This window comes from Cricetulus griseus, chromosome 7 (assembly GCF_003668045.3).
Source record: "Cricetulus griseus strain 17A/GY chromosome 7, alternate assembly CriGri-PICRH-1.0, whole genome shotgun sequence".
Lineage (NCBI taxonomy): Eukaryota > Metazoa > Chordata > Mammalia > Rodentia > Cricetidae > Cricetulus > Cricetulus griseus.
The window spans coordinates 51,201,768-51,219,392 of NC_048600.1; the positions used below are offsets into that span (position 1 = coordinate 51,201,768).

General features: G+C 42.6%; 1 protein-coding gene across 2 annotated transcripts in view; it reads right to left on the bottom strand.

Moving 5' to 3' along the window:
• Positions 1-17,625, bottom strand: part of LOC113836627 (teneurin-2) — a 934,552-nt gene that overhangs the window by 154,926 nt on the left and 762,001 nt on the right. For both annotated transcript variants that reach the window (XM_035448193.1, XM_035448194.1), the window contains one exon: positions 3,417-3,612. In XM_035448193.1, the coding sequence (XP_035304084.1) occupies positions 3,417-3,612 (196 nt within the window). The remainder of the gene's footprint in view (positions 1-3,416; positions 3,613-17,625) is intronic.

The window sequence follows — 17,625 nt, forward strand, 5'->3', positions numbered from 1 at the left end:
CCTGGAGTCCTGTGTGCATGTGCATGGTGCATTAGGCATTCTAAGCTTGCATGTACATGTGGCGGCTGGATGTCAGTGTTGGGGGTCTTATGTTTGAAGCATTTTTATAGGTCTTTTTTGGGGGGTGCCCACACATAAATGGTAAATTATAAAAGTACTGCCTTTTTCAACCCCTTTCCCAATTACAAGGTTATTGTCTTTGAATCAACATGGCTTAAGTTTTTGTGTGGAAGAAACAGTGGCAATGAAGGCATGTTTAGGAATGCAAAGATTTGATTATGGTTGTTGTTTGTGGCAGTGTAGAGATATGAAATCAGGGCCTTGCACATGCCAGGCAAATACTATCCCACCGAGCTCTTCCCAGCTCCAGGAGTTGGGGTGATATACAGTGAAGGCTCACTCTGTGCTTCCAGAACATGCCTCTGTGGGTCCTAGGAGAATGCGCATTTCTGCAAGGCAGGCTGCTTCTCTGGAGGAGATGGCAGAGTCCTGAGTCATGGGTAAATTTAGTGAGATCTCCCCGACACCCATCTAACACTTTCCTTCTGTTTCCCATCAAGGGGGTTTTCATGCTCCTGGCTGCTCTCGATGGGGAATGTTCTGATGATAGGTGTGTGGAAAAGAACTTCCGGACCAACTCAAACACTGTTCTTTCTCCACATTTCAGGCCAATTGCTATCATTGCTCTATCAAGATGTCTGCCCAACTATTAGGCTGAGCTACAGGATAGATGAGAGGAATCCTCTGGGGAGAATTGCTATTTCCAGCTTTGACAGGCAGGGAGGGTAATGACTGGGGGGTGGGGTAATCTTCACACTACCTTTCCGTGTGCATACAGGGTGAGGAAATGGGGGAAGATGTCATTACAGGGTAACCAGGTCCCCAGAAATCCATGACTAAGAGCACAACTGTGGGAAGTCTGTGTTCTGACTTCAACTCACTAGTCTTGTGACCTTGGGAGGGTCCTTCTACATCCTTAGCCTTGGCATCCCCCACTTCCACCACTATGGCTATTCCGTGACTTGAAGGACACCAATGGCATATGACAGGAGGAATATGTGGTCCAGCACACTGTGTTACTGCTGTGGTGACCATCTCTCCATGCCTCCAAACTACAGCTGTTGTGCACTGCTGGCTCTGTCATGTACTTTTAGACTTTACCAGGAAGTGAAAAGGAAGCCATTTCTCATCATGCTCTTCTCGTGCTATCCCAGATCTGTTTCTTGTTCCTTTCTTTTGTAAGTTAGTCTCTGCTGTTTTACTTCTCTCCCCCGTTGGGACCTAACACCACCCTAGAGATTTCCCATCTGTTGGGAGCTTCCTCTAAGACTTCCAGTAGACTAAGTTATGACATGGCTTTGGAGCATAGGTTGGCAAACTTTCCCTGTGAAGGGACAGATAGTAACTATTTAGGCTCTGTGGGCCATATGGTCCCTGTTGCAACACTCAGCTCTGCTGTAACAGTGGGAAAGCTGCCACACACAACATGCAAACAGATGAATGTGGCTGTGTGCCAATAAAACTTTATTTATAAAAACAGGCAGTGGGCCAGATTCGGCCCCTGGGCTACAGTGTGCCAACTCCTACTTTTGAACATTTGGCTAGCCTTGGGAGGGCCCATTTTTCTTAGCAAAAGAATAAGGATCAACCTTAGACCTATGGTCACTACCCAAACTTTGTGAATTTTATACAATTCTAAAGTGTGGTTCCAAATAGAGAGCTATAGCCTGACATTCAGGTTGGATGACATAAATCTTTCAAGAATAGAAAATTCCTTGAGAAAGCCATGTGGGGCCCAAAGAGAAGTTCTACAATGTAGTAAGTAGATAAACAGTGTTTTAAGGTTCTTTCATAAAGTCACAGTCATGCCATTCATGACTGTAGGCTGAAGGCTAGATGCAGTTCATTCTTGGTGATCCTTACATTAGCCTTTGGGATGGAATCATCTCATCTTCCCAGACAGGAGGTTGAGGCCCAGGCAACTCACCCAGTTACAAAGTAGGAAAGAAAATCTGGAACTTAGTCCTGCTGTCTGAAGTCCTTTCTTCAGGAATTCACTAACTCCAGACCCCTCTAGTGAATCTTGAATCCACAGTTAACAGTGACTGGGGTGACATGATGCTGTCTAAAGATGATCGCCAAAGCTTAGGAGGGAAGGCCATTCCCATATCTTGGGACCCTGAGGCCTCAGCTAGATGCACATAGCTCAGTTTATTTCTCAGTGGAGTGGCACAGCCACCTAGCGACTCAAGTAGCTTCTGTGTGGATTGGTATCAGTGGAAGATGAAAACAACCTCAGTGATGGTCACTGCAGGTCTTCTCAATGTTAAAATTCCAAGGGCCTTCTAGAAAACGTGATTCTTCACAAGAAATTACCCTTTGGGGGGTTAATATGCAGGCAGCAGAGGCAATTTGGGATTAAACCCTAGCTTTTGTCTTCATACCTAATGAAAAGCAGGCCTAAAACACATCCAAAGTGACAGGCATTGAATTAAAGCATTTTGAGGTCTGCTTGCTTGGGAATAAATATATGGCTTTTTAAAACATCTGTATCTTTTTCCCTGATGTATTTTTAAGTTCAAAGGAAAAAAAAAAAACCCTTTTTTTATTTTGACGTACGCTCAATTTTTAAGATGTTAGAGCTGATATGAATGGCCAGTGTTTCTTAGCTCTGCTACACACTTAGAAATAAAAAAAAGTCTTTCTTTATTCCTAATAGGAGCCTGGGAAGTGATATTGGCATCACCTCTGTTTTATGAGAAGGAAAGGGAGGCATTTACAAGCCCAGCTATGCGCTCAATGTGGTGATTTGAATGAAGTGTCCCCCACAGTCCGGGCATTTGAATACTTGGTCCCTAGTTGGTGGCTATACAGGGAGTCTTAAGAGGTATGGTCTTGTTGAGGAAGTATGTCACTGGGGATGGGCTTTGAGGTTTCTAACACTTGTGCCATTTGGAGTTCACTTTAGTTCCTGTTTGCTACTGGAGATGTGAGCCCTCAGCTCTCAGCTTACAGCCCCAGTTGTGTGCTTGCCTACAGCCACACTCCCCTGCTGTGATGGCGATGGACTCTTATCCCTCTGGAACCATGAGCCTCAAATAAGCCCTTCTTTCTATAAGTTGCCTTTGTCATGGTGTTTTGTCACAGCAATAGAAAAGCAAGTAATATCCTCAGGTTGGGTGCACAGTAGATGGCCCCAGCTGTCTGATTCAGACACGTGTGAGCATCCTCAGGTCCAGTGGTGATTCTTGCTGGTTTGCACAGAATTCCTGTGCAGTCCAGAGCCAAGTGCAGAGACTACGCAGTTTGGCCTCACATAGAGTAGACCTTGTCAGGGTTGCTGAGTCTTCCACAGAGAGCCCCATCATTTCTATCCCACCCTCTACAGAACTTCCCTTCAGGGACCCCAAACCTACCTAAGACGACTGTATTGAAGGAAACCATCTCCTTGTCCTTGCCGTCATTGTAGAAGGCCAGGTGCCACAGGCCCACATCCAAGTACTGCACAAACACGGCCTCATTCTGCACCAGAGTCTGGATGCTACGGCGTTCCCTGGGCGACTCGACCACACTCCACTTCTCCTTTCCATCCAGGCGTTCCATGAAGTCATACTGGGGAGAAAAGAGATGGCAATATGTAAAGCCAAGTTTGGACCTGAACCCTTAGCCAGCACTGCCCTCCTGCCCATCAGCCAATGGAGAAGTGCTTTTTAACTATGCTTTCGTAAAGTAAATAATTTGTGATGACAGTATCAGCTACAATTCATTATGCCTATGAGGATTAGTATTAATTTATTTTTCATGGTACTGGGGTTTGAACCCAGGGCCTTGCAGATGCCAGGCAAATGCTCTGTTCCTGAGCTGTAATTCCATCCTTGTTCTATTTTTATTTTGAGATGGAATCTAGATAACTTTCTTAGGCTGTCTTTGAACTTGCGATCCTTTTGCCTCAGTCTCTCAGGTAGCTAGATTTATAGGTGCTTGCCATACTCCAGACTTAAGATTTATTTATAGTTTGTAATGCTGGGAACTAAACCTAAGGTCTCATGTATGCTAGACCAGCGATCTCCCACTGAGCTATATTTCTACTCTGTATTATTATTAATCCTATTTCTATTGGTCACAAGCTCTGATCGGTAGTTATGGAATTTAAAAAATACTTTAACTGCAAGGATTCCCCCTTTACACACATTCTCTCTCTCTCTCTCTCTCTCTCTCTCTCTCTCTCTCTCTCTCTCTCTCTCGTGTGTGTGTGTGTGTGTGTGTGTGTGTGTGTGTGTGTGTGTGTGTGTGTTTTGTTGGACTCCAAACCCAGGTCCTTTCCTGTACTAGACAAGTACTTTACAGGCAGAGTTGTGCTCCAGGCCTTGTCCATATTTTACAGGTACAGGAGATTAAAATTCAGAAAATCCAAGTATTTTGTTTAAAGTCACATAGAGCAAAAATCTGGACAAAGTTATGTTCAGCAATGATTCTGCCTTGACAGTGCCTGCCCTTAAGTTAACCAACACTTAAATGTTGAATTCCGTTTCAGTGGAAACTGGTGTGTAAGTTGCTAGAGATGAGTGCAACAGAAGTCCAACAGCTCAGGTTTCCAGGGATGAGGGAATGGAAGGATCCAGCATTACCTAAGACAGGCATGCTCTAAGTACCAGGTGAAATCTTATGGCAGGCAAGCAGGAGCCACTAAAAACTCTTGAGCAGTGACTGATGTGATAAAAGGGCATTCTGAGGAATTAGTTTTTGAGGTGGGATATGAGATATTCTATAGGGAGTGAAAGTAAGTAGGAAAACTGGTTTAGGAAGTGGAGATTACAGACAGTCATGTGTGAGGTGAAAAGAATTTGATGAGGACCGTTAAGTGAGGAGTAGACACTCGAGGGACATTTGAAGGGAGAGAAGCCACACGAGTTGCCCATGGGCTGGGCAGGGAAGATGCAGGAAAGGCAAAGAGGACTCCAATGTTTCTTCCTGTTGACAAGAAAATCAATAAACCCCTGGTAGAAATGGATGAATCTCACAAACTCAAAGTCACTGCACAGAACAGTTCCTTGCACTCTGACGCCCAGAGAAGACCCTAAGTGCAGAGCTATGGAAGATTAAAAACACCTCTCCAAGACCAAGCACTCTCTACTTTCCCCTCCATGAAAAGAGTTCCATACATTGCAGACATCACCCCACCCCACCCCACATACAACTTCATAGCTGGAAGCTCCAGCAATTGCCAAACTCGATAGCTCCCATTGCCCATTTTTCATCAGAAACATGCTCACTGCAAACACAAGATTTAGTAATCCTAAGCATAATGACTCTGCCATTAGGCAAACCCAGGTTTGAATTCTGACCCCACTTGCTATTGTTGGACGCTGAGTCTGTTTTTATTCTCAGGGGTAGTGGCACCTGAAGTTCAGGAATACAGTTACAGGGATGACACAAGCTAATGCTTAGGGCGGTGCTCGGGAGATAAGGAATTACAAAGTACTTGTGACTGAGGGCCACCTACTTGCAGATCAGAAGGACCCCAGGGAAGCAGCATGTGGCTCTAGTTGTTCATATGTGGAGTGAGATGGCTATTTCTGGGAAGAAGAAATGACCTACATCTCAGTAAATAAGTGTTTGTGTGGTGCTTCCCTCTGCCCCATATTCCACTGGTCACCATTGTCCTTATGGGCTGAAATAAATGATTTGGAGGGATGTGACAAACAGACAGTGCTTCCAGAGACCTTTGTAACCAAAGCATTTGTTCCCTAGCAACCTCGCAAATGTCTGACCATGAACACTGGTGTCTACAGACTGCTGTCAGAGCAATGGCTGTAACTTCCTTGGTGGCGAGGTGAGAAGAATAGACTTCATTTGGGGTCCGAGTTATCACCCTCATGAGGAAAAGTTTGGGGAAGGTGATTACTTGTGTGGAGCCATTGCTCATGACTAATTTGGGCATTAGTCATCTGGTGCAGAACTGGCTGGCCAGCCGAGGGACACAGAAATGGCTCAGGACTAGTGGCGGGTCTTGCTGTCCAGCCAATCAAATGACTAGGGAAGAAGGCATTTTTCAGAGTAGAGGAAGGGCATTTATTTTGGCTGGCTCCTTGGAGTCCTCCTGTGGAGGTTTAGGGGGCAGTTTTCATTTAGGGGAAATCTGCCAGCCGTGGATTCTCAAACAAGTCGTGGATGGGAGGGTGAGATGGGATACAGTGGCCCACACATCTCACTTCTGTATCCCTTTATGTACTTCATCATTTCCTAAGCTCTTATCTTATTCCCTAAATGACACAATTGTTCTTGTGCCCATCATTAGTCCACGCAGAAGGATGTAAGCTGCAGGCACAGGACTCAGTGGCTGCTGGAGTGTTTAGAGCGACAACTCCAGGGTTCACTTGCCTGGATCAGTCTCTGAGCTCTGCTCTCCCCTTGCTTGCTGGCCTTTTGTGTAAGAGATCAAAGGCCTGTGCCTCTGACTTCTTGTCCTTTCAGTAGGAATGACAATAGTTTCCATAGCAAAGTGCAGGTCTAAGAAATAGCTGAACTGATATATGTGGTGCCTATAACTGTGAGTGCTATGTGTGCAAACTGGTTGGTTGCAACTTCAGCTAGCTTTATTAGAAGTCACTCCCCTACCAAATCTGCCTGGAGTAGAAACTGATCAATAAATGTTTGTTAAATATCAAATGAGTAAAGTAGCAAATTTGTAGATGCATGATACGGAGGGAAACCGAATTGGAATGAAGTAAAAGTTTTGTCTTTGAAGATTATTTTGCTTCCATCTTCTACAGTGCTGCCTTAAATGGGAGAGGAGAGGAGAAGAGAGCTATAGGCAGCCTGGCATGACCAGTCAGAACATGCATGTGATAGGGGACTGTGGGCCAGGAATCTGAACATTCATAAACACCATCAAGATTTGAGAGACGCTCAGGACGGTGCTTCCCAGTTCATTAGCATGGTAAACAATGCGTGTAGGCTTCCTCCCCTATTTTGCCTCATTTTCCTTCCTTTTTTGACACCGTAACTTAGTGGCCTCTGTGACAGAGATCACTATGGTTCTGTAGTCCCTTTACTGTTAGCGGGGCACATAATCATTTAGGATAATGGAGCACAAGCCACAGAATCCTTCTGATGCTGTCATTAGGTGTCCTGTGAATCTCTCACACACACTCTCTCTTTTTCTGAGTGTGTCAGCCCATGGTACAACCTAAGACAGCAGTGCCCAAGGTAGCTGTGGCTCGGATGTGACAATTGGTACCTGGAGAAGATCCTGGAATTGCTCCAGGAGCTATCTACTTGTAACTGCTGGTGACAATCAGCCTCTGAAATGGTGACCTGTCCCTTGTGCAGGCTTCAGGGATTTCTCAGCTCCATTTCTCTTTTCCTTTCCTGCATACTCCCCAAGATGGCAGCAGATTCCAGCCTTGTTCTCATTTCTCATCAGGCAGAAGTGGACGGGTTACCCATGAGAATGTGGAGAGTCATCCATTCGTGCAACTCTACCTCTGTTGTCAGTAGAGTGCCTTTCCCAGTTTGCCTGTGGAGCATCCCAGTTGACACACCTGGTCCTCTTTCAGCCAAACATCTGACTTCTCTACTCATAGGCCAATACAGCACAAGCATCATTCATTGCTGCCCTGATCCAGGGAAGGGACAGAAACCCAAGGTGGGTCTGTGGAGCCAAGTGTAGAGACTGCAGTTCAGGGCAGGGACCAGGAGCTAGCAAGGAGTTGTGAGGCAGGGAGGCCTGCTGCTTTAGGGGTGCCTCTGCTTTCTAGGATGTGGCTTCAGATGGTGACGTGCCAGCACACTTGGCAGGCAGGTGATACTACAAGGTCAGCATTTCCAGAAGCCTGGCTAGAGCACCATCTTCACTGGGGACTGATAACTCAGGCTCGGGACTAGGACCTGCTCGTTCATCTGCTCCAGGAACTTGTGGTAATCCATCCAGGAAATGGAGACATTCAGGGACTATGCTCTGCTTAGCTGGCTATAAAGGTCACAGTATGACACATTCTAACAGGTCTACAGTTCCCCGAAGGGCATTAGGAGTATATAACCCAGTCATAACAGAAGAGACACAAGTGGCCTCTGTCTCTTTTACACCGGGGAAAGAAAGGGAAACAATACAATAACCTGGAATTGACAACGTTTCTCTTCCTCAAAGCTCTCTCCCTCCTCCATCCATCCCTTCCTCCCTCTCTGTCTCTCTTCTCCTCTTCCCTTTCTCACTGACTTTCCTTCTCCCTCCCTCCCTTCTTTCCTCCCTCCTTCCCTCTCTCCTCCCTTCCCCTCTCTCTCACACTGCCTTTCCCCCTCCCTCCCTCCCCCCTCTTTCTCTGACCTTGAAGAAATAACCCCAGCTGACATGCAACGAGGGCTGTGCCTGTGAGCCATCAGTCATGCCCGAAAGTGGCATGAAAACGCAACTTTTACGAGAGCTGGAGTGGCAAAGAAATAAACCACAGTAAATATTTGACTGATCCAATTATAAATCTCCCCAATTCTTGGCAGAGAGAGAGGAGGAATGGTAATTAAGATAACTTAGTGGGTTTCCAGAGGAGCTGGTGGAGAGAAGAGACACCCACACTGGCTGAGCCTGAGCTGGGAGGCCTGTCACTTTTCCAGAAGGGAAAGCGGCCATTCACACACAGGGAGCACGCAACCCCCAGGTTGCTGCTGGAGGCCTCCAGAATCCGAACCTGCCAAAGAGGGCAAGGTTAAAGACAGACCCATTGCCCTTCAGGAAGATGTTATTACTGGGTCCAGGACCCTGGGAAACTGGAAAATAACTTTTCTGTCACTTGGAATGTCTGCTTGCTGAGGGTTGATGTGACTGGGAAAAGCAATAAATGGTGACATTTCCCAGAGCTAGCCTGCCACTCTGCTGTTCCCCTTGCAGCCTCCTGGCAGTATCCTTGGTCTCCTATGTTTGATGCTGAGTCTCTGTCAGTGGACAGGGCATATGCAGCAGGTAGTAGGATTGTGGGGTGCAGCACATGTGAGCTAGGGCTGATTGAAGTCCCCCTTACCATGTAGTCTGGCTGCATTCAGTGGCAGAAATGACTTGGCACAGAAGGTCATTGGAGCCTTGTACATCTGTCTCTGATGCCAACCAGGCCTGTGGCAAAGTGGGCCCAGCTGACGCCTCATCTAGGCTCAGCACAGCCTTTCTACTGGCTTTCCAAAGGGACTGCATGAAGAGGGAAAGGTGGAAAAGGCCATGGCTGAATCAGGGGTGGTGGTGTGTGTGTGGGTGGGTGGGAGTTGGGGACAAGACTTGCTTGAATGTGCCCAATTGTGGGGCAAATAAGTCTTAGAGAGCTGAGTCACTGAGTCAAAGAAGTTAAAGGAGGACATTCCCTGGACCACAGCTAGAAGGCATTCCTGAAGTCCCATACAGGAAACTGGGCTGCTTTTCTAGATCAGGTAAGAGTCAAGCCCCTTGGAGACAGAGAGGACCCAGTTGGGGTCCTCAACACCAGGCATCAGGTAGGGTTCACCCAGGAGGGTGGAGTTCTTGATTCATTACTTTTGCACATAGCTTTTCAAAATGGCAAAAGAGTTGTCATCAAAAGTAAGAAGAGTTTATTGTGATTTAGCCATGTTTTGCTGCTGTTGTTGTTGTTTTCTTCTGAGACAGGGTCTCACTATGTAGCCCTGGCTGTCCTGAACTCACTCTAGATCAGGCAGGCCTTGAATGCACAGAGATCTGCCTGCCTCTGTGTCCCTAGTGCTGGGGTTAAAGGTGTGTGCCATTATACCTGGCTTTTTAAAAATAATACTTATCTTATTTTTAATTATGTGTGTATGTGAATCTCTCTCTCTCTCTCTCTCTCTCTCTCTCTCTCTCTCTCTCTCTCTCTCTGTGTGTGTGTGTGTGTGTACATGCAACTGTGGAGACTAGGAGAGGGCTCCCTAGGAGTGGGAGTTACAAGAAGCTCTGAACTGTCTGATATGAGTGCTGGGAACTGAACTCAGGTCCTCTGGAATAGCTGTAAGTACTCTGGGCCATCTCTTTAGTCCTGCTCTTTTGTTGAGTTTTTTGAATCTTACTGTGTAGCCCAGGGCAGACTGAAATCCATGGTTGTGTGATTTGAGTGAGAATTGCCCCATTGTAACAAGTCTTTTTCTGTTCTGACAGCCAGCTCCCAAATAGTGACATGGAGACGTATTAATTATGAAAGCTTGGCCTATAACTTAGGCTTATTTCTAACTAGCTCTCATAACTTAAATGAACCCATTTTCTATTAATCTATGTTATCCATGTGGCTTTTTACCTCTCTTTCATTCTGTATGTCAGACTCCCTCCTTGTCTCTTCTGCACCTCGATTGTCTCCTCCTCCTACCTCTCTCTGCCTGGAAGTCCTGCCTATACCTCCTGCCTAGTTGTTGGCTGTTCATCTCTTTATTAAACCAATCACAGCAATATCTTCATACAGGGTACAAATATCCTGTAATACCCAATATTCTTATACCTTTGAATGCTTGGTCCTTAGTTGGTAGAACTGTTTAGGAATGATTAGGAAGTGTGTTCTTGTTGGGTTTGGAGGTTTCAAAACCCCATGGCATTACCAGTTAGCTCTCTCTGCCTCATACTTGTGGACCAGACAGATGCTCTCAACTACTGTCCTAGCTCTGTGCTTGCCTGCTGCCATGCTTCCTGCCACGATGGTCATGGACTCTAATCCTCTGGGACTGTGAGCCCACACATTAAATGTTTTTTTTTTTTTTTTTTTTTTTTTTTTTAGAAGTTGCCTTGATCATGATGTTTTGTTTGTAATAGCAAAGAAACAGAGACAATGATTTCCTGTCTCCACCTCCCAAGTACTAAGATTATAGATGTGTGCCAACATGCCTGGTTTCTGGCTGACACTTGTGTCATCTGTAGTGACAAACGTTGATGTGTGTTATCTCATGTTCCTAAAAACCCCTCCTTGCCTTTGCTCTTTGTCTTTGGAGGGAACAATGGCTGCTGCAGGGCTAGAGAATGCACCTTATACCCTGGAACAGGGAAGGCGGCCAGTTCAAGGCTTGAATTTGATTTTCAGGAACCAAGACAACCACAGGCAGCTGCTACAAGTTTTCCAAGAACTGAATTCTAGCTGCCAGCCTAGCCGGTAGCTGCCCTGGTTTGTAGGTACTTTCAAGATTCCATTTAAGGAAGAACTCAGCTGAAAGCATGCCTGGGAAGTTCTGTTGTTTTTTTCTGGGTGTTGGTCCCACCTGGACTGTAGCTTCTCTGAGATACAGCCCCTTTCCAGCTCCCTTCTCTCTCTTCCATGTGTTCTAGGCACACTGTTTGCTCTCTTCCTATAGTACATCAACATATCCCAGACTAATGGCGTTTGTACCAGCTGCTCCCTCTGCATGGCTGCTCTTCTTCTGCCCACACAGCTGTCTGTTGCTTGTCAATCCTGTCTTTGCCTACACATTGCAGCTTCAGGAAGGATGCCTCTGACCACCCACTCTAAAATACGTTGCTTTGTTTCCATTCTAAGCAGAAGCTCATTACTCTGAAAAATCTTATTATTCACCAATTTAGAGCACACCTCTGTCTTCTTGGATATGATCTCCTGAAGGGTGGAGTTTATATCTAGGGATGGAACATATGTGGTGGCCTAGTGGGGATGAGTATACATAGGATTGTGTACTTAAAAATAAAGCATACCCATCCACCACATCATCCTGGAACCATGTAGCATTCTGCACCTGACCTCAGATAGGGACCCCCAGCATAGTATCTACTCCACCTATATCTACCTGAGGATAGTGTGGCATCCTGTGACCACCCCTACAGAACACTGCCCACTCATACTGTGACCTAGCCCCTGCCACCAAAGTACTACTGGTAGAACTCAATAAACTGTTTACAGACTTATGAAGATTGCCTGAAAGAACCTACTAAGCCTGTAGGTTTGCTCCTGGGCTCAAAAGTTGTACCTGTCTAGTTGATCTGGGATATCTTCTGATACCTCATTCACATATCAACATAGAGTTGGTATAAGACTGAACTTCAAGCACCATTCAGCTGGTCCACAAACAGAACAGTTAAGATCCAAGAACTTATTCTGCTGTGAAATAATGCTCTTGTACATTGTAAAGATTTGTCACTTGGTTTAATAAAATGCTGTTTGGCCAGTAGCCAGGCAGGGTGACCAAACTAAGGATGATGGGAAGGAGAAGGGCAGAGTGAGGAGACGCTGGCCAGACTAGGAGAGAGCAAGATGGGCATGCTGCACTGAGAAAAGGTACCTTGATGTGGCAGAGAGTAAATAAGAAATGTGGGTAAACTTTAACTTATTAACTTAAAATGTAAGAGCTAGTTAGTTATAAGCCTGAGCTACTTGGCTGAGAACTTATAAATAATATTAAGTCTCTGTGTGGTAATTTGAAGCAGCTATTAGTACAGGGAACAGGTGGTCAGGATAAGAAACTTCTGCCAACACATTCAACGAAGGTAAGACCAGATATCCATACTAATAACCTAAATAGAGATGCCTAGGTACCATTGCAAAAATAAAAATGGCATAACATGTCTTCTCCAGAAATTAGTAATCCCATTGTAATGTTTCCTGAGAAAGACAACTTAGCTGATTTAAAAGACAATGATTTCAAAATAGTAATTATAAAGATGTTAAAAGAACTCACAAAGAATAAATATCTGAATGAAGACAGAAAAACACAACCAGTTGAATGAAATAATGAAAACAATTTAAAATATGAAAACATAATTTAATAAAGAGATAGAATCTCTGAAGAAAAGCCAAACTGAAATAAAACTCTATGAAAAACTCAGAAAGTCAAAAAAAGGCTCAGTCAGAGGAAAGTCTCAATAGATTGAATTAAGTAAAACAGAGAATGTCTGGTCTCAAAGACCAGGTAGTGAATTGGATCACCCAGTTAAATAAAATGTTAAATCGAAACAAACAAGCAGGGCTAGGAATGGAACATGTAGAAATTCTGGGACGTTATTAAAAACACACACACACATATGAATGTATAGACGAAACAGAAGAAACCCAGTCCAAAAACAAAGAAAATATTTTCAACAAAATCATGGGAAAAAAGTGCTTCTTAAATCTTGCACATTGTATCAAGGTGTCAGAAGCAGACAGAACACAAAACAGACAAGGCCAGATAATTTCCATGTCACATAATAATTAAAACACTAAGTGTACAGAAAAAAGAAAGGATATTGATTTCTTCAAGAGAGAAAGACCAAGTCACATGTAAGGCAGGGCACCATTATAACATCTTACTTTTCAATGGAGACTTTGAAAGCCAGGCAGCCTACACTAATGATCTACAAATTCTGAAAGACCATGGAGGCCAACCTAGATCACTATACCCAGCAAAAATATCAATCATTGGGCTGGACATATGGTTCAGTAGTTAAGAATACTGGTTGCTTTTTCAGAGGTCTTGGGTTCGATTCCTAGCACCCACATGGTAACTTACACCTGTGTATAACTGGTACCTGTTATACCAGTTATCTGATACCTCTTCTGGTGTGCAGATATACATGTAGAAAAAATGCATATACATAAAATAAGTAAATCTTTAAAAATATGTGAATCATAATCATAGGAGAAAGACAAACTTTCTACGATAAAAAGAAATTTAAGGAATTTATGCCTATTGAGTCAGCTTCACATGAGGATACCAAAAGGAATACTACTTTTGTCTTAAGAAAAGACCAACACACCCAAAAGAGCATGTGGAATAAGTAAATAATTTCAGAACAGTTAATCAGAAGATGTCTAAGAAAACACCACCACAACAAAACATCAGGAATTAAATAATGTTTAATAACAACTCAATATTAATTGTCTCAACTCCCCCAATTGAAAGTCACAGACTAACAAACTGGATTGTAAAACATGATCTGTCTTTTTGATACCTTAAGAAATATACTTCATCATTAATAGATACAACATCAGGCTAAAAACATAGAAAAATATGTAACAGGTATAGCTATTTTACTATATAACAAAATAAGCTTCAAGGCCAAACTAGTCATAAAGCTAGTCAGAAGAGAGACAGAAGGGCATTTCATACCCAATAAAGGAAAATTCCACCAAAAGACATTACAATTCTAAACATTTATGCACCAAATATAGGAGTGCCACATTTCATAAAAGAAACACCATTAGCTTTATGATCACAGATTGATCCCAACACAGAGATGGTAGGTGACCTCACTATCCAACTCCCAACAAAATACAAGTCATCTAGACAAAATTAGTAGAGAAATCCTGACATCAAATGACATCAGAAATCAATGGATCTAACAGACTTTTACAGGACATTCCACCCAAACACTAGAGAATAGACTTTCTTCTCAACAGTCCCTGTAACTTTTTCCAAAATCAATCACAATGTAGGACATAAAGCAAATCTCAGCAAATGAAGAAAAGTTGAATTATATTATGCATTCTTTCTGACCACCAAGGAATAAATTTGCATAACAACAGTAATAGAAACTGCAAGTACACAAACTCCTGGAGACTTAACAACATACTATTGAATGAAAGAACGAAATCAAGAAGGAAATTTTTAAAAATTCTAAAATTGAATGAATATGGAAACACAACAGGTCAAATGTCTATGAGACACAATGAAGGCAGTTCTAAGATGAAAGTTTATAGCATTAAATGCCTACATAAAGTGAGAAAGATATAAAATTAACAACTTAATAATACTGTTGGAGGTCTAAGAGAAACAAGTACAAACAACACCCTAAAAGAATATATGAAGAGCTGTCTGCTCTTCCAGAGGTCCTGACTTCAGTTCCCAGCACCCACATGGAGGCTCACAACCATCTATAATGAGATCTGGTGTCCTCTTCTGGTGTGCAGGCATAAGTGCAGGTAGAACACTATATATAAAAATAATTTAAAAAAGGATATATGAGAAGAAATAAACTTAGGGCTGAAATGAATGAAACAGAAAAACTTACAAAGAATATAAAGAGCTGGTTCTTTGAAAAGATTAACAAGATTGACAAACCTTTGGCAAAAGTAAACAAAAAAGGGGGAGTGAGGACCCACATTAGTGAAATCAGAGATGAGAAAGGAAACATTAGAGTAGAAACTGAGGAAATCTGAGCGAGGTAACCCAATCACAAAAAGACAAACGTGATATGTACTCACTCATATATGGTTCCTGCTTTTTGATACATAGTAGTGACCGTGCTTTATCAGAACTGTTTTTAATGATGTTGCTCAGAATGGTTTCTTTCCAGATGATGATTGAGAAGCTAATTAAAAAAAATGGTGCCAGGTACCACAAGAGTAACAGAACTGTGCTGTTTTTCTGGGATTTTGTTTTTTACTTTTTAAAATTTTTTTAAATGGAGAGTGCTTGATGTCTCTACAATTTTGTTCAAATGACTGCAGAACCTGGAAAAGCTGTTGCTGCTATTGATGCATAACATACTGCCATTATTGATATATATATATATATATATATATATATTATATATATATATATAGGAAATCCAGAAACTCTTAAGGATAAACTCTGAAGCTTCCACTAAATTGGAATATCTAAAAGAATGATGAATTTCTAGATATATATGACCTGTACAAATAAATGAAGATGGGATAAAGAATTTAAACACATATAACAATCAATGAGATAGAAGCAAGAATTAAAAATCTCCCAACTAAAAGAAAGACCAGGGTCAGATGGATACAGTACAAATTTCTACCAGAATTTCACAGAACTAATACTAATCCTCTTCAAATTATTCTGTGAAATAGAAAAGGAAGAAACACTACCAGTTTCTTTTATGAAGCCAATATTATCCTGATAACAAACCAGACAAAGATCCAACAATAACAACAACAATAACAAAATAAAGAAAAGAAAAATGAAATTATAGATCAACATCTCTGATGAACACAGGTGTAAAAATTTTCAAAAAAAACACTTGCAAATTGAATTTATGAACACATCAAAAGATTATTTACTATGATCAAATTGACTTCAACCCAGATATGTAGAAATGGCTCAACATATATCAATCAATAGATGCAATCTGACACATAGACAGATTCAAGGACAGAAGCCCCATGATCATCCCAAGAAAAGTGAAAAATGTCTTTGACAAAATCCAACATTTGTTCATGACAAAAGTCCTGAGAGAAGCTAGGGATACAGGGGACATATCTCAACATAATAAAGGCAATATACAACAATCCCACAGCCAATATCGTGTTCATGCTAAATGGAGAAAAACTCTTAAGTATTTCCACTAAAGTCAGGAACATGATCAGGACCATGTCCACTTTCTCCATTCCTGTTCAACATAGTGTTTAAGTCTTAGCTAGAGCCATAAGAAAACTGAAGGAGATCAAGGAAATACAAATAGGAAAAGAAATAGCCCAAACATCCTTGTTTGCTGTTGATATGATGACATACATTAAATACTCCACTGGAAAACTGAAGCTGTGGACTGGTGGCAGTCCTACCCTTAGGACAAGCCTGCACCCTCACAAAACTTAAATTTAGTTAAGGGTTGTGGTAAGACAGTGATCCCCTAGGAATGGGGTAACAAGGAAAGGAATTCTATCTGTGTCACTCTGTTTGAATGAAAGGACAATGACCAGGTACTACCTGTCCAGAGGGACTCTACTGTCAAAACTAAGCTATCCCAGATACCAGAAAACAGGCATGAGCTACAAATGTGAGAGCCCCAGTTTAGACTGACACACCCCAAGGCTGAGAAACAGTCCTGGAAGCAACTATGAAAACAATAAAACAAAAATGGGAAGCCTGGGTGCTGGAAAGCTAAAAACAGTGGGTTAACAGGAAGCTTGGCTCAGGCAGACAAGTGCATAATCCACCCTTGGTGGCCAGGGGTCAGCTTTTGGCTTCACCTATCTGCTTAAGAGGCTGGGAACTCAGAAGTTCTTGGTGATTAATACTTAAGAGATCCTTGATATATGAAGACCTGCCATCCTTACCTTACAGAGTGGTTACTTCCCAGACTCCCAATGTAGGGAGTCACTCCCGAGCTCAGACATTAGCCTCTTCAGGTATATGGCCTATGGAGTCTCATGGAGGAGAGGGAAACTGCCTAACTCAGGGCTGCATATCTAAGTAAGGCCAGCAGAGGCACAAGGCAAGGAAATTACTACAGGCACTACAGGCAGCATAACCTACATCAGACACTTCTCGGGCTCAGCACCAGCATGTGCCAGAGAAAGGACAAGAGCCTAGAAGATAACTGGTTCCCAATACTCTCCACTCTCCTGTGCATAAAACAGAAGCTTCTGGTCTCTAGAGCCAGGAAGAAGGGACTCCCACACTTCTGTTTACTGTCTTCATTTTTCTTTTGCTCCTGTGTTTACCCTCTTCCCTTTTAAACTCACTTTCAGCAGTGTTCTTACTTTATAGTATTTAAAAGTATTAATATTTTAAAATGATTTTTACATTTTTATTCCTTCCATTCAATTCATATACTTTTCTAAACACCCTTTTCATTACTAGCTCATTACTAGGAAACCTTTTCCCTTTTCCTTTAAATATTTTGTTCCCTTTCTGTTTTCATTTGTGAAGTTCCCTGTTTTATACTATATATACTACACTTTTATCAGTATTTTGAATTAATTTTTTAAAATCTTCAGATTTATA